The sequence below is a fragment of the Saccostrea echinata genome, unplaced genomic scaffold, assembly GCF_033153115.1.
Source record: "Saccostrea echinata isolate AGI-Se365-2 ecotype Australia unplaced genomic scaffold, CSIRO_AGI_Sech_v1 ptg000012l, whole genome shotgun sequence".
NCBI classification, from domain to species: Eukaryota; Metazoa; Mollusca; class Bivalvia; order Ostreida; family Ostreidae; genus Saccostrea; species Saccostrea echinata.
In genome coordinates this window covers 20939527-20958218 of record NW_026889761.1, presented here as the reverse complement: position 1 = coordinate 20958218, position 18692 = coordinate 20939527, and the positions used below count along the sequence as shown (strand labels likewise).

The 18692-nt window shown below is 33.7% G+C and overlaps 1 protein-coding gene across 1 annotated transcript; it reads right to left on the bottom strand.

Moving 5' to 3' along the window:
- Positions 1 to 936: 936 nt before the first annotated feature.
- Positions 937 to 18251, bottom strand: LOC133185118 (uncharacterized). The gene is made up of 13 exons (XM_061320176.1): positions 17200 to 18251; positions 17046 to 17080; positions 10124 to 10822; positions 9263 to 9354; positions 8821 to 8984; positions 7510 to 7630; positions 7109 to 7276; positions 6508 to 6646; positions 6081 to 6212; positions 4025 to 4158; positions 3265 to 3396; positions 1823 to 1909; positions 937 to 1687 (listed from the first exon to the last, which is right to left on the bottom strand). Exons 1-13 carry the CDS (start codon positions 18249 to 18251, stop codon positions 1589 to 1591), a joined length of 3054 nt encoding a protein of 1017 aa, XP_061176160.1. The 3' UTR covers positions 937 to 1588.
- Between the last annotated feature and the right edge of the window lie 441 nt (positions 18252 to 18692).

Here is an 18692-nt window from a genome sequence, read left to right as displayed (position 1 = left end):
TCTAAATATATATAAATATATGTACAAATATATATCTATAATATTTACATGATTATAGTGCTATACAGAGTCTGGAATATTTATAGGAAGCAGATAGGAAACTTTGTTCTCATGTCATGGCAGTTGAAAGCGAGTAGTGGGGTTAAAAGTGCACAGGTAACATACATATAGGCTAATAGGTGCTCCAGTGCAGTACCACAGGTAACGTACATATAGGGTATATAATAGGTGCTCTATTGCAGTACCACAGGTAACATACATAGAGGGTATATAATAGGTGCTCTATTGCAGTACCACAGGTAACATACATATAGGGTATATAATAGGTGCTGTATTGCAGTACCACAGGTAACATACGTATATAGGGTATATAATAGGTGCTCTATTGCAGTACCACAGGTAACATACATAGAGGGTATATAATAGGTGCTGTATTGCAGTACCACAGGTAACATACGTATATAGGGTATATAATAGGTGCTCTATTGCAGTACCACAGGTAACATACATAGAGGGTATATAATAGGTGCTCTAATTTGCAGTACCCATGCTATAAAGATATACAAAAGTAACAAGCTAATAGTGGCATGAAACAATTTTTTACACAAAAAAGTCTCTAAAAATAGGCATCTCTAGTTTATACCTAAAATAAAATATTACACAAGCATATTCAGGACTAAAATCATTGGTAGCGACATACAAGTAAATGGAATGTGTACCATACATAAAACAAAGAGTGACATCTAATCTTTAAACTACATATAAGCCTATCACCAAGCACCTGTATGTTTTGTTTCCTGATGACTGACAATGTACCAGTTACAAATGTACATCAGCTATAGATGTATTCATTTATAAAATTTTTGAATCTGATTTAGGAAAATTTCCACATACTACATGTACTGTAAATGCAGAAATTTCATTAGGTATTATATTTTATTTGCTTCCTTGATAACATGAATATTATTAAAATTAAATCCAAAGGAAATTTTTTGTGGTTATATATCTAATGGTTAATTCTGAAGCAACAAAAACAAAAATAAGTCCCATCAAAACCATTTTAACATACAGATCAATGAATCAAATGAAATTTCCTCCCCATGATGAGGATCTTTGCTTATACAGTAACTAAGATTGTTATTTCCTATATAAACCTTTTTACTAGTATCAATACCTATCAGTCTATCTTTATGATGCTATGGCACAAATTTGGTTTTATAAGGTCAACAGATTTCTGGCATCCCCCCTTTGTGGCAGTGTTACATGTGGAGATCTTTGTGACATGAGTTATAAAATCTGTCAATTGAAGTACTGACCTTAAAAAAAAATCACACAGAGTTTGACATAATAAAAGTACATACATTCCACTGCATAATCTTTGAAGTTGATGCTTTTGTACAATTATATGTCCATGAAAAAGAAAAATCACATTTGACGGTGAGTTTGGCAGAACTTGGTCACAACAGAATAAAGTTTAGGTGTAGCTTTGGCAGAACCTGGTCACAAAAGAACGAAGTCCCAGTGTAAATTTGGCATGACTGACTACTGATTTGATACAATACACCACCGTGGTGTGGTCTTATATTCACTAAGAACCACCGGAGAGATGACCAAAATTCCCATCAGCTGAAGCAGACTTAATCCGTCTCAGAAGCTCCGCAAAACATATTCTCTCACTCACTTTTAACTGGAAAAGAAGCATCATTTACAATTTATAAGTGGTATCTCTTACTTCCTTTGTAAGTATTCCAGTACAAATCACGAGTAAAAAATGGCATAATATTGCCACATACAAACAGCTGATTGGCTGCAGGGGACCTACCTTAAAGCATTCCTTAAGTAGTACTAACAGTGACACTTCTTTGATTTTGACTTCCTCTGATGTGAAAGGTGAGCAGCCTGATCTTACCTACAATATTAAGGAATCGTTTTAAGCCCTGGCAAAGAATATGTTGTTCAAAACACTTAAAACAAGAGATGTTTATAAACACTTATGCCCCCCCCCCCCCAAAATAATTGGAATTTTTCTAAGTCCAAGGGGCATAACTCTGTCAAAAATTGCTCAATCGTTACCAAATAAGAATTTGACTTAGATATTTTTATGATAAATCTGTATACCAAATTTCATTTCAGTATGTGCAACCCCTGCAAAGAAAATGAACGGAAACTGCAGACAATTGGAATTTTTCTAAGTCAAAGGGGTATAACTCTGTCAAAAATTGTGCCATCGTACAAAAAAAAAAACTTGACCTAGAAATTTTAATGATAAATCTGTATATCAAATTTCATTTCATTTCAGCAACTTCTGTAAAGAAAATGAATAAATGAACAGAAACTGCAAATAATTGGAATTTTTCTAAGTCCAAGGGGCATAACTCTGTCAAAAATTGCTCGATTGTACCCAAAACAAAACTTGACCTAGATATTCTTATGATAAATCTGTTCACCAAAATATCATTTCAGTATGTGCAACCTCTGCGAAGAAAATGAACAGAAACTGTTGGTGGACGGACCAACAGACAGACCGACAGCAGCAAAGCAATATGCCCTTCCTTCTTTGAAGGGAGGCATAATAAAGTATCTGAAAATTGGCACATAAGCATTCAAAAGCACCTCAAAAATCTTCATCTGATGAACTTTACTTTTACAAAATACAATCTGTAAACTGATACAATATAAATGTACCAGTAATTGGACAACTTACATGTACCTTCTTGATTATAAACTGATACAATAAAATACCATGGCTCTTAAAATATATCACACTCATTCAATATTTTTACGACATAGCTTTTATGGTATATACTGATACATTTGTTTGATACAATATATTTGTTAGACTTTCTTTTGAGATATACAATGATAAAAAAAAATATTTCTTTAAGTTAAGCTACATGTATGAACTGATACACTATATAACTATATGATACCTGTTCACCAAAGACACCAATAAGGTGATACAAAATCATACCTGTTCACCAATAAGGTGATACAATATCATACTTGTTCACCTATAAGGTGATACAATATCATACCTGTTCACTTGCAAGGTGATACAATATCATACTTGTTCACCTATAAGGTGATACAATATCATACCTGTTCACCTATAAGGTGATACAATATCATACCTGTTCACCTATAAGGTGATAAAATATCATACCTGTGTCACCTATAAGGTGATACAATATCATACCTGTTCACCTATAAGGTGATACCTGTGTCATCTATAAGGTGATACAATACACCTGTAACTTCTCTCACCTTTTCCCACAGTTCTTCTCTGGAGTCATGACGATGACTGTACCAGATCTGGTGACCCGATAACAAGTGAACCATAACACAAGCCGCACCCCAGCAGTCACTGTCATGGGTCAGTGTTTCATCCTCAAACATCTGAAGTAAAAAGCAGTATGTTTTGTATTCATAATATTATTAATAAGTATACATAGATGATTGAGATATGACTCTGAACTGAACTTTAACAATGATTTAATTTCTGATGTAAAAAAGTCTTACAATTTGATAGGCAGCTATCAAATTCAAGCAGTTTCAATCTCTTTCAATAAGCTATGCCATAGACAAAGGGCTGAATTAATCCATTTCATTACTTGTTGTTGTTTTCTTTGTACTATATCTGTATCTAGTTCAACACCATCACATATTACCAGATATATATGACTTTTCATATTTAAAATGAAAGGGTAAACAACTCCTCTTCTAAATAAAAGCATGTTAGAGAAGTGTGATATACAGTCAAAACTCATCATCTCAAACTCGATGGGGCCGAGAAAAAACTTCCGAGATATCTGAGGATTTGAGATATAAAGTGTAAAATACTTAAAGAATAAGTGGTTGGGACTTCCAAATCACTTCGACATATCTATGGTATTTGAAAAATCCATGTTCAAAATATCAAGTGTTTGAGATGATAGCAGTGTTCGAGATACTGAAGTTCAACTTTCCCTTCCAGGTGGTGTCAATTTTGAGAACCTATAAAGGACTGAAAGGATATTAATTTTACCTCTGGAGGGACCAGACTTGGTGGGAGGGACTGTTTGGTGTATCCGACATCATATAATTCATCATCAGTCACTGACAGGGTCAGATTGTTAATGATCAGTCTCCTGTGTAAGCTGTCCAGTAAAATGTTACCCACTGAAAAAGATCACAAGATTGTTAATGATAAGTCTTCTGTGTAAGCTGTCCAGTAAAATGTTACCCACTGAAAAAGATCACAAGATTGTTAATGACAAGTCTTCTGTGTAAGCTGTCCAGTAAAATGTTACCCACTGTTAAAGATCACAAGATTGTTAAATTATGAATCTCCTAATTATTTTTCAAAAAGAAATCAGATGCATAATTAAAATGCACACAATTTCACATTTTCCTTGGCAAATTTTTAAAGAAGTGGTCCTTCAACTTGAAAATTTTATATATGGATAATTACAGTGTCAGTCATTTATTCCAGAGAGAGAGTTATCTCTCTTGTCATTTTATTACTGTATAATGGGTATTTTTGCTTTTTTTGCGAGCAGGTTAAATTTCAAAAATACATGTATAAAATCACTTAAAATTGTCACCAGCTGTTTTCCATATAAATTACATAACTCTAAGAAACCACCTGGAGAATCGCAAAAATAAAACTACAAAAATTAAAAATAAATACATGTGTTTTGGAATATTTCCACAAAAATTGGTTTGGAATATTTTTGCAAAAAATGCGATACACAGAAAAACCCCGTTATATGGTATTGTCTCTTTGGTTGTTATTTACAACCTAGTGATCAATGTTACATATTACAATTACTGTAAAACATTGACATGAGTCAGAGGGTCAGTGAACCTTAACAAGGTAATAACAAGATGTGTTTGTGAAACACTGATGCCCCCGTATGGCAGCTTATGGTGAAGGTTAGAGTTTCTCAAATGCAAGTCAAAATCCAGGCCAAAAGATAAAAAATGTTGGAACCCAAAGAAAGGTCTTGTCTCGAGGAATATACCTGTTAAATTTGAAAGCCTTAGCTGCAACTGTTCAAAAGTTATGGTGAAGGTTAAAGTTTTTTAAAAGTAAGTAAAACGTCAAGGTCAAGGTAAAAATGGTTGGTATCCAAAGGAAGGTCTTGTCACAAGGTTTACATATGTGAAGTATGAAAGCCCTAGCACCAACCATTCCAAAGTTATGGCCAAGATTAAAGTTTTTCAAAAGTAGGTCAAACTCCTATGTCAAGGTCAAAGGGTCAAAGTGGTTGGTATCCAAAGGAAAGGGATGTCACAAGAATTACATATTTGAAGTATGAAAGCCCTAGCATCAACCATTCAAAAGTTATGGCCAAGGTTAAAGTTTTTCAAAAGTAGGTCAAACTCCTAGGTCAAAGATCAAAATAGTTGGTATTCAAAGAAAGGTCTTGTCACAAAGATTACATATGTGAAGTATGAAAGCCCTAGCTCCAACCGTTCAAAAGTTATGGCCAAGGTTAAAGTTTTTCAAAAGTAGGTCAAACTCCTAGGTCAAGGTCAAAGGGTCAAAGAAGTTGATATCCAGAGAAAGGTCTTGTCACTAGGAATACACGTGAAGTTTGAAACCCCAAGCACCAACCATTCAAAAGTTATGGCCAAGGTTAAAGCTTTTCAAAAGTAGGTCAAACTCCAAGGTCAAGGTCAAAAGGTCAAAGTTTTTGGTATCCAAAGGAAGGCCTTGTCACAAAGAATACACATGTGAAGTTTGAAACCCCAAGCACCAACTGTTCAGAAGTTATGGCCAAGGTTAAAGTCTCGTGAAATTTTGCAAAAGTGGGTCAAACTCCAAGGTCAAGGTCAAAAATGATGGTACCCAAAGAAAGGTCTTGTCACAAGGAATACACATGTGAAATATGAAAGTCATAGCTCCAACCAATCAAAAGTTATGGGCAGGGTTAAAGTTGACAACAGACAGACAAACGGACAAACAGACAGACAGGACAAAAATAATATACCCCGGGGATCTTTTGATCCAGGGGCATAAAAATATTGTGCAAGTTCTTTTTAAAACTCTTATATTCTGTGCAGTATTTTGATGACAGTATTTTTATGATACTTACACGACCAGTAGAGGTAGATGATTCCGTTTCTATGGAGGAAATCTACAGCACCTAACACCTCTCGCATCATCTGTAAAACCATGTGTGGGGCAAACAACATACGGCGCTGTAACTCTGTCTCCAATGTGTCACCTGTAAACCATAATATTATCAGATTTAAATAGAGTCTACGTACTATAGCATCAGAAAATAGAATTACTACATAAATAAACCCCAATATCTCCCATGACCAGGAAACTATATCCATAGAACCTGTTTTAACACAGTATAACATTTTTTTCTCTCAAAATCAAAATAATCTCTACTTGGCTAAAGCTGACATTATTTTGAATATTTATAAACAGGACCGGGAAGTCTTAAATTACTGCTAATCAAATGACAAGGTAAACAAATCAGGATAAAGTGACCTAAGGAGAAATTAGCAGACCTTGTATGTACTGTAGACAGATGTTGGTGTGACTTTGATAGACAGCGATCCAGTAGTGGTGGATCAAATTGGGGTGTTCTAGATCTCGTAGCCTCTCGAATACCCGTGTTACCTCAAAATCAGATTCATCGTTACTGATCTACAAAGTACAGAATGCAGGCAACTCTAAGTCATGTTAAACAGGCTTTAATACATACATGTATTAGAACATGAAACTGTATTTGTTTTACTAGTTTAAACAGTATTTTATCATTTTAAACTTAATACTTTTTTTACAGCAGATGCCTAGTACTTTCCTTAACCTAAACAACTTTTCTGTAGCCAGGAATAATTACTGTAGATTCCTAAATCAACAAGAGGAGTAAAACTAATAGTTTAGGCACTGACTATAATACATGTATGTACACTTTTTACAGTACACAAGATGCAAAACTATCAATTCTGCTAAAATATGACTATAAAAAGTACTCCTACAGTAATCAGTTTTCAACAATTAATCTAAATTCTGTTTTACATTTAAACAAGAGTGCTAAAAATGGAAAAATTGCTTAAAAGAATAGCCAGTGATGAGTGTTTTCAGCAATCAGTAATTCAGACCTACTTGTTTTATAACATAGAGGGGGTCAGTGGTGGACATCTCCGAATCAAACGAGGCCAGAGGAGGGGTCACCTCGGACACCAGCGCAACATTTCCGTAGTGACCAGGCTGTTCAATCCGAGATATTACCTCAAATGAAGTAGACTCCGTGTGGTGATGTGAAGACTCTAGCTAGAAAAGAAATTTCAAATAGATTTTTAAAATCTAATTGTGCCTCAACAGACTTCGTCTTTTGAATCATGTAATATTTCTACTCCTTATTACTAGAAACATATCTGAAAGATAATACTTGCTGTACTAAATATAACACTTGCTGTACCTTAAGTTAACACTTGCTGTACCAAAAATAACACTTACTGTACTAAAGATAACACTTGCTGTACTAAAGATAATACTAATTGTACCTTAATGAAGTGTTCTAGGTCTTCTTCAGGAAAGACGTCCTCATCACAGACTGGCGTGTCAAACTGCCGCTTCATCCAGTAAAACACAGTGTAACTAGTGACACCTTCCACCTCCGAAAACCTTTCAAAGTAGGCCGCAAAATGGATATATAATTCATGATTTTGATAACAATAACGAGACACTGGATAAGTTCTCATCCTTCTGTTTAATCAAATATAATTTTACTTTAATAATGGCTTTCCAAAAGAAATCTTTATTATGACTGAAATGCAAATAATTTCATTTTCAGCAAACTTTGTGGTAAATTATAACTAAAATGCAAATAATTTCAGTGTTATCTCTATTACTAAAGGGTCAGTGCACCTTAAATTCTAATAAATAATGCCTATTGTTTTTGTATCCTTTTCTTTATTTAATATTTTCCTTATTTAAGAAAAAGATAAGTCTTCTTTCATCTGCACAGTTTTACAAGGAGAAATTTTCCCTATAAATATATGTTTCTTTAGAATTTCATTAATGTTAGCAGATGCACAAGCTTTCATACAACCTTTCCTCAGAGATGCAAAAAAAAGCTTTTAGCTCAGTTGAGCTAAGAAAGATATGGTCACATCATGTCCTCATGGGAAATTTCAGAAGAGGAGACATCAAGGTATATGCACCAAACAGTGTATTCTAACAAGGTGAAACCTAGGTGTTGCACTACTAATCACATCCTCTTAGTGGATTTACCTTCAGAGTAGATGACTCAAAGTATTGTCCACTTACTGAGGTGAGTAAGGTATTGTGACCAAATACACAGAAATTACCTTCAGGGGGGACTTTAAGGTTTTGTGCACCCTGTGAATGTAAAGTACCATATGTATTAAGATGACATCAGCTGTATGAGGTTCTTCTTATATTGCTAGATTAATTGAGAAAATGACCTCTGCTGTGCTATGCATGTCATTAATAGATTCTTTACCTTCTGAGGAGGTAACACCAAGGTACTGCATACCTCATTAATAGATTACCTTCTGAGGAGGTGACACCAGGGTACTGTGCACCTCATTGATAGATTGATTACCTTCTGAGGAGGTAATACCAGGGTACTGTGCACCTTCATTAATAGATTACCTTCTGAGGAGGTTATACCAGGGTACTGTGCACCTCATTAATAGAATACCTTCTGAGGATGTAATACCAGGGTACTGTGCACCTCATTAATAGAATACCTTCTGAGGAGGTAATATCAGGGTACTGTGCATCTCATTAATAGATTACCTTCTGAGGAGGTAATACCAGGGTACTGTGCACCTTCATTAATAGATTACCTTCTGAGGAGGTAACACCAGGGTATTGTGCACCTAATGGGAGGCTCCTCACAGTTTTTGGCGTGTTCATACAGACTGATACACAGGTTCTGGACATCAGGGGAGGCAGAGATCTCCAGGAATCCATCCAAAGCGTGCTGAAGACCTATAAGAGCTGCCTTCATCTGGAAAAATTACCAATACAATCAAATATAGAAATGCTGTTAAATCAGTATCTGTCGGTGAATTTGAAAATATTTTGTTACAAATTACACTTATTATTTCACTTTTTCACTTCATATTTCATTTTTTTTAACCTATAATATGAAAAATAACAGTTAGTTTGATATACAATCCAAAAACTATTATTTTGATTTAAAATCTGATAACTGACTTATTTTGAATAACAATCTGATATCTGACTGATATTTTGATTTACAATTTGATGACTTTTTTGACGTACCATTTGACATTTGCGTAGCGAGCAGTCTCTATCTTTACATCGTGATGCTATCTCTACACAAGGCACTGAGACATCAGATGCCAGGGACCCTTCTAAAGAAATGTTAACCAACATGATACATCACATGTGATATCTGAGAAATGTTAACCAACATGATACATCATGTGATGTCTGAGAAATGTTAACCAACATGATACATCACACTTGATATATGAGAAATGTTAAGCAACATGATACATCACACATGATATTTGAGGAATGTTAACCAACATGATACATCATACATGATATTTGAGAAATGTTAACCAACATGATGCATCACACGAAATATTTGAGAAATGTTAACCAACATGATACATCACACGTGATATTTGAGAAATGTTAACCAACATGATACATCACACATGATATATATGAGAAATGTTAACCAACATGATCAATATTAATATTTTTCTGGTGAATAACAAACCATATTCACCACCGAAAGAATCCATAATTGTATGATGTAAATCAATATAAAACATAACATATTCGACTCAAGTGACTCCAAAAAATGTACTTTCTCATAACCAATTTGAATATCCAAATGATTTTGATTCTTTTATGATCTCTTTCAAATTGCAAATCTTACCCCTGATCCCTAGCCCTGATGTTCCCAATAACTTTACAAATCTTACCCCTGATCCCTAGTCCTGATTCTCCCTACAGCCTTACAAATCTTACCCCTGATCCCTAGTCCTGATTCTCCCTACAGCCTTACAAGTCTTACCCCTGATCCCTAGTCCTGATTCTCCCTACAGCCTTACAAGTCTTACCCCTGATCCCTAGTCCTGATTCTCCCTACAGCCTTACAAGTCTTACCCCTGATCACTAGTCCTGATGTTGGTGTTCCAAATAGCCTCACAAGGTTCTGTAGACTTTCTACTTCAAAATTAAATATCTCAGGATTCTTAAAAAAAGCACTGGCAATTTGAGAAATTCCATAGCTGGAGTGTCCTGTGGAGGGGGGTTGTCTGGTCAAGGGGATGTCAGGTGTGGCAGGTACTCGGTCTGGTATTTGTAGATTTACCGATAATCCTGCTGATGAGGGCAGGGACGGTTGGCGAGCACAATATTGAGTGAAAATTTCTTTCACTTTTTCCTTTGATAGTTTGAGACTTGGTGACACCATATTAGCAATGTCTGGTGTTTTAGGATCTAAAAGGATTTCAAATTCAGGTAGAAGGACAGAGCTATCATGATGACTTAGATCATCAGCATTAGCTCCCTCAGCACAGGGACTGTTTGATCCACCCTCTTGACTGCAGGCCTTTGGATCCACTCCCTCATGAGATGAATTGGTAGATCCTTCCTCTTGATGTGATACGGGAGAATTCCCAACATTTGATGGTTGCATAATGCTTAGATTTGGTAACAGGTCATTTGGAGCTGTATCCTCTACGGAGGGTTGGTTAAGTATAGAAGTCACAACCTCTGGAATTAGGTTCGATATCTGTGCTGTCTGATCTTCATCATCTCCTAATGTAAAGCTGAAACACACACTCAGATGCAGTGTTAATTCTAACATTCATTGAAAAAAAATTGAATTTGTCAAACATACTTTCATTTTACAACCATTGCAGTAAAATATGCAGGGTATTTAAATTGAAATAAGGAAAAAAAAAAATACTGGCTGGCATTGCAAAAATGAAAGTAGAAAAGGTGTTTCCTGTAGTTACAATATTAAGTACTAAAACTCTGGTTTTCCCCAAGTTTTCAAGTAGTGACATAAAAAAAAATTTGACAGACTTTTAAATCAAAGATATACACATAATCAATGAATTGTATTATAAAGGCAGATTGCCATAATGGGAACTTATTTTTATCTTCAAAATAATACCTGCTTTTTTAAGGAATGTGAAGAAAGGGATATAATTTCAGTGAGTTATATAATGAAATTTCCTGTAATGTGACAATTTTGAACTTGGTAAACAATCTACGCTCTGTTGGGTCACTATGTGTAACAAGGATGTTAAATATAGATCAGGTAAATAAGGTCAGAGGGACATTTTAACTAATTTAAAATATATTGCTATAATTAAATTACAAGTCTTATAATGAACAATTGAACAGTCCATATGCAAAATTTTATAAAAAGGCAAAAAAAAAAAAAAGGGGGGGGGGGGCTGCTGCAGGAATAGCACAGAGAATGTGTACAATCATGTGAATTGTTATACAAATAAGAACTGCAAACTTAGGCCCTATTCAAGCATCATTGTGACAAAATTAAAAAAAAAGAAATGGAAAAATACATTAAGTCTAGAAACTATATATGAATGGTTAAAGGTATAAAAGTTATCTAGTTTTTCATGTTACTTACAATACAGTATTTTGCTTGTCAGGAATTTCTGGGTGTTTTTAGTGGATGTGTAACTTAAACCAATGTCCTTGACAATTCAACCTGTAACACACACTGCCATGCAGCAATACCCCCATCCCCTCCCTTTTTGCTTTATAATAAAGTTCATTTACTTTTAAAAAATTATTTTTGGTAAGTTCCTTTTGTGAATTTTGATTTTCATTTTAAGCGTGAAGCAAAGCTAAAGGAAGGCAGTTGCTATGAAACATACATATGGGTGAATTAAAAAAAAATGTCCAAACGCATATTTATCAACCCACAATAAAAATACAGGCAATGAAAATAGATTTCTATGTCTCAGCATATGTCTTTAGATAGTGTCTAAATACCTGCCAAATATCTCGTTGATATCTCAATTAACAAAAAAGTTATGCCCAAAAATGATGCTAAAATTGTCAGGAGTGCAACACCTTTTTGTGACATTTTGAAATTTCAATATTTTTGGAGATCTGTGAAATAAATAATAATGCTTTATGTGGAAAATAAAGACTTTCCTGATAATATTCAAAGTATTGAGCTTTAAATGTGTGCTGTAGTAACTTTTGTTTAATCAAGTTGTGGTCATGGCTGATGTTTAAAAAAATGTTATACCATGTCAGGAGTGCAACAGAAAAAATGTAGTGTTGCCAAAAAAACATCAATTGTAAAATTCTGAAAGAAAATTAAGACAAAAAAGAATTTTCAAATTGTAAAACAATAACTGATATACATTTTAAAACTAAAAAATGTTATATAAATCACAAGCAGCATTAATTAGAGTCAAGTATATGTGCATATCCAGTAATGTCAGGAGTGCAACATTTGATGTTTTGCTCCCAAGCATGAAAAAACTATTATCATTATATGATTTTCTGATTTTTATTTTGGAAAAGAAAGACACAAAGAACATTTTTACCAAATAGATTTATCAATTACTGGATCTGTCTGTGCTTCAGATCTATATTTCTATGGTCAGGAGTGCAACACATTTTTTTAAAGATTCAAGTTGTGTGATGAAAACACTTCTATTCATGCCTAGACATATTCATTAATTAATAATGATCTTTTTGTATGATTTAATACTAAATTATTGACAGTTTTATTATTAAAATCCTTCCTTTTTCAATTTTATCAATTCAGATGTGTTTTTATCTTTTTTGTGATTTTTTTAATGAATGTTAAAAATAAACACACTAAAACATTGTCATAAAATTCAAGTAATTCCTCAACTTCACCGAAACAACGTACAGGACAATTTAAGTTCTTATGTAATTTTCACTTCACAATTCTACTTTAAAGGTCCCAATGGTTTTGGTTAGGAGTGCAACAAATATGTTAGAATTATAAATCATCCAATAAGAATAAAAATAAAGAAAAAATTATGAGTAGAATTTTTCTGGTGGGTTATTGTGTTTGTCCTCTAAAGGAAAATATGCTATAAAATATATTTTATCTTCTAAATATACATTTAAGCTAGTTTTTTGGCATAAATAGGGAATAATTCCAGATAAAATGTGAATTTTAAATACTTTCATCTGTTTTAATTATGAAGTTTTGGACTACAAACATTGCATAGTTTCATTACCACTTGATGTTGCCAACACTTTTTGAATTTTTGTGTTCTACGGTTTTAATTTTAAATTTTACTGCAATCAGGACTGTGCAACAAAACTGCTTTATATAATTACCAATGCTTTTCAACTATCTTTACTAAAAAATGAGTTAAAAAAAATGTTTGATACTAATTGATGTTCAAAACACTATGTCTATCAACAAATTACAGAAATTTTCTAATCAATTCAGGGAATAGTTTTCATCATTTCACAAAATTATAGTTTTATATACAATTTATATATATTACACTTTGCAAGTAATCATATCTCAAGGTCTTCAATATATGAAAAACCTACCATTAACGATCAAAAATATCAAAACTCCAAATTAATTTACAAAGTGAGAATGGGTTATTGTGTGTTACAATTTTTAAAACGATGTTAAATAAAATACATATCAGATGTCAGGAGTGCATCACAATAATGTAACATAGGGTCACTTCAAAATCTAGTATTTTCTGTAAGAGAACTCGTGTATAAAAATTCTTTTTTGGCTTAGATTTAAAGAATTGGCTTGAATGGACAAAAAGTGAAATTTGGGGAATTTTATTGCTTCATATTTTTTTCATATTAAAACTTTTCAAACCAGAATTGAAAAAATAATGTAAAACAACAATCAAAAAGCCAATTTTTTGTCATACATACAAGAGAAGATACTCAATCAAGGTCTAGATTTAATCATTTGTACCCCTTTTACCATTTTGAAGCATAAAAAACTATAATTTCTTGTGATTATGTATTTTAGAAAGTCTTTTAAGGTGTAATGATATTTCTTTTTTTCAAAAGAAATTTTCCTAATAAAAATTCTGAAACTTTTTAATCCAATTGTCTATTCTATTGCCACTTCAGGATTTTAAACTAGAATGCATGTGCAATATGATGATATAAGTGAAAAATATGTTAGAAGTAGTTGAATTTTTCCAAAAAATTTCAGTTTGGTGGTCATTTTTTTTTAATTCACCCATATCAAGATCAGGATACGTCTTGTTACTTATATAAAATGAGTGAATAAATCATCTGATTTCCTAATAAGAAGGTAACAAAGATGTTCACTTCACAATTCTACTTTAAAGGTCCCAATGGTTTTGGTTAGGAGTGCAACAAATATGTTAGAATTATAAATCATCCAATAAGAATAAAAATAAAGAAAAAATTATGAGTAGAATTTTTCTGGTGGGTTATTGTGTTTGTCCTCTAAAGGAAAATATGCTATAAAATATATTTTATCTTCTAAATATACATTTAAGCTAGTTTTTTGGCATAAATAGGGAATAATTCCAGATAAAATGTGAATTTTAAATACTTTCATCTGTTTTAATTATGAAGTTTTGGACTACAAACATTGCATAGTTTCATTACCACTTGATGTTGCCAACACTTTTTGAATTTTTGTGTTCTACGGTTTTAATTTTAAATTTTACTGCAATCAGGACTGTGCAACAAAACTGCTTTATATAATTACCAATGCTTTTCAACTATCTTTACTAAAAAATGAGTTAAAAAAAATGTTTGATACTAATTGATGTTCAAAACACTATGTCTATCAACAAATTACAGAAATTTTCTAATCAATTCAGGGAATAGTTTTCATCATTTCACAAAATTATAGTTTTATATACAATTTATATATATTACACTTTGCAAATAATCATATCTCAAGGTCTTCAATATATGAAAAACCTACCATTAACGATCAAAAATATCATAATGTAACATAGGGTCACTTCAAAATCTAGTATTTTCTGTAAGAGAACTCGTGTATAAAAATTCTTTTTTGGCTTAGATTTAAAGAATTGGCTTGAATGGACAAAAAAGTGAAATTTGGGGAATTTTATTGCTTCATTTTTTTTTCATATTAAAACTTTTCAAACCAGAATTGAAAAAATAATGTAAAACAACAATCAAAAAGCCAATTTTTTGTCATACATACAAGAGAAGATACTCAATCAAGGTCTAGATTTAATCATTTGTACCCCTTTTACCATTTTGAAGCATAAAAAACTATAATTTCTTGTGATTATGTATTTTAGAAAGTCTTTTAAGGTGTAATGATAGAATGCATGTGCAATATGATGATATAAGTGAAAAATATGTTAGAAGTAGTTGAATTTTTCCAAAAAATTTCAGTTTGGTGGTCATTTTTTTTTAATTCACCCATATCAAGATCAGGATACGTCTTGTTACTTATATAAAATGAGTGAATAAATCATCTGATTTCCTAATAAGAAGGTAACAAAGATGTTAGACGTAGAGTGTAATTACCACGAAAGAAAACAGAATAACGAACCCTGTTTTTAAATGAATGTATAATCTAGAAACGCTACTGAGGGATTCTGAATACAAAAACAATGTCAGTCACGTACCCAATGGAAATGAAGTATTAAATTAACTGTTTTATTTATAAACTAGATAATAGCATAATGTAAACTAGATAACAATATACCTTTCTATTTAAAAAAATCCACTTGCCCGATCGGACAAGTACGCTGAAAGCTTCACTTGCCCTTACTCAGAATCTTACCCCGGGCAATCGGACAACCCTTAATGTCAATCCCTATTTCTGCAGCCTTAATTTCTTGAGCTGCTAATACATGTCATTGATTAATTTATACCAACTAATTACAGCTAAATTGTACTATAATTATACAGACAACAAAACCAATCCTGAAACCTAGTCACATTAAAAAAGACACATTTAACATCAAAAGAAATATCAAAGCATGCACAGATCTACCTCCAAAATTACATATGCTTAATAAGTAAGTAATCAACGACATTCTTGTTGAATAATTACTTAAATAGTAAATCTACACCATCAGAGGAGAGTCTTTAAAAGCTAAGACACCATTAGACCAGCTGAAAAAGTCTCTAGTAAATTTATTAATTTGAATTTAGAAAAAACTATTAAACATTATAGGTAATAAAAGATTATGAAGCTCACCTCGACGAATGTTAAGTAAGGCAAATTTAACATCATATTTTTTTCTCTAAATGGTGTACAAGATCCCCAGATCAATATCCATGCAAGTTTGGTTTAAGTAGGACTTATAGTTACTTGGAAATAAGATCTGCTCCAAAAACTTTTAACCTGTTTACTAATCAAGAAAATTTTAGTCAGTTCCAATATCCAAAGCAATTCTGGAAGTTTTCATCCTTAGATGCACCATCTATGCAAGTTTAATCATAACAGGCCATAATATTATATAGCTACTCCAAAAAAATTACCCTGGTCACTCATCTGGAAAATGTAGGTCAGATTCAGAATCCAAAGCAAGTCGCAAGTGTCCATCCCTAGATACATCATCCATGAAAGTTTGGTCCAGGTAAGGCTTATAGTTACTTGGGAATGGACCTGCTCCAAAATCTTAACCTGGTCACTCATCTGGAAAATCTAGCTCAGATCCAGCATCCAAAGCAAGTGTGGTAGTGTCCATCCCTAGATGCATCATCTAAGCAAGTTTGTTCAAGGTAGGGCTTATATTTTCTTGGGAATGGACCTGCTCCAAAAACTTTAACTTGGTCACTCATCTGGAAAATCTAGGTCAGATCCAGCAACTGAAGCAAATGTGGTAGTGTCCGTTCCTAGATGCATCATCCATGCAAGTTTTGTCCAGGTATGGCTTATAGTTACTTGGGAATGAACCTGCTCCAAAAACTTTAACTGGGACGCCAACGCTAATGGTATAGCATAAGTTCATCTCGACTTCGTCGAGGTGAGCTAAAAAGCACAATTTTAATGAGTAACCAATTAAAAAAAATTTTTAGCTGGTATGAGCGAGTGATAGTCTAGTACTCGAATACTCATTGACATCCCTATTGATTACCCACCTGGAAAGAATGTAATTTGAAATATATTATTTTAAACGGCTATTTCAACCTCAATATCATGATCTCAGTTAATATTTTAGTTTAAGTAATTAACACAATCATATAAATACAAGTCTTACCCATCATCTCCATTGACTGAAGACTGATCACTTCTAACAGGTGACTGTGTGTCTTCTTGCTGAAGCCCTCCTCTGGGAACAATTCTAACCCCTGTCTTATCCCCCTCATACATTAATGGTAACACAGATCCCCTCCATTTAATACTCCTGCCCATTTCTATACATTCATCACTTTTGCTTATTCCTGAAGGTTCTAACTTCTTGGCTAAGACTACAGGATCCAAGCCCTTGCCTATTAATACAGTGGGATTATTTATTTCCATCAACTTCTGAGTACCGTGTTGCTGGACATTCACCTTGGACTCTTGACTAGGATCCAAACCCTTGTCTACTAATACAGTGGGATTATTTATCTCCGTCAGCTTCTGAGTAGTGTGTTGTTGGACGTCCCCCTCAGTCTCTTGACTAATGTTAGACACGTTACTCATCTGGGACTGTAGCGAGGTATTACTCCCACCTGTGCCATATCCACTCGACATGCGATATTCTTTCCTTCGATTTTCAGTGTCCATGTTGGAGTTGCTGTCTTTTCTATCTTTTACTTGGTCTTGAAAACTTACGGATCTTCTGAACTTTGGTGACTTATCTTTAGTTATTGGCAATGGGCCTACTATACTTTGATTCTCCTCTCTATCTCCCTGGCTTCCATCCTTGGTTTCCCCATCTCTTCCGGAACTTGTTGAGATTTTTCTAACCACCACATCAGGAGAGTCTTCAGAATTCAGTTTTGCCTCTAAATCTCCCTCTGAATGAGTGCTAGCACTGCTCAGCACGAGATCTGGGAGATTCGAGTCACTCTTACTCCTCTCCTTTCTAACCTCCGAGTGGATTTCCACCCCAACAAAGACATCATCGTTCTCTCTGTCAGAGTCCTCCTCAAACTCCTTGTCATTTTTTGAGGTCCTGAATTCTTTTTTTCTCCTCTCACCTTCCCGGCTGATTGTACGCATAAGCTGTTCTTTAATATCTGCTGCTGGTTCTTCTGGACCATTTCCAAACAGCTCCTCTTCACTGACTGAAGGCCTTGTTCTGCATTCGGTTGCCATTGTCATCTTACTCTTGTCTCATTCTTTTATTTGCACCATATTTCCAGGATGATCATAACTTTCATTACTGTAACAAAAATAACATTTTTTCAGCAAAAATAACTTCATAAACATTTCATATGAAGCAGGGTTGTCCCTAAGACCCGGGGAATTTCCCTGCTTATAATTATATAATCCCCTGGTTACTTTGGTATTCCTCCTTAATCCTCTGTTAGCAGAGGAACCCCAGATCCCCTTCTACCATTTTAATGTACCCTGCTATTTTTATTCTTAGGGACGTCCCTGTGAAGATTAAGATTTCATATGAAGAATAAGCCAAGAGGCAAGAGGGTACTGATGGTCATCTGAAAACCATGAATCTCTCAGGCTATGTCCAAATAGTTCTTCTTGAAATGGGACTCTGCGCCCAGGTGACATGAATTTTACACACTAATGGATGATTTTTAT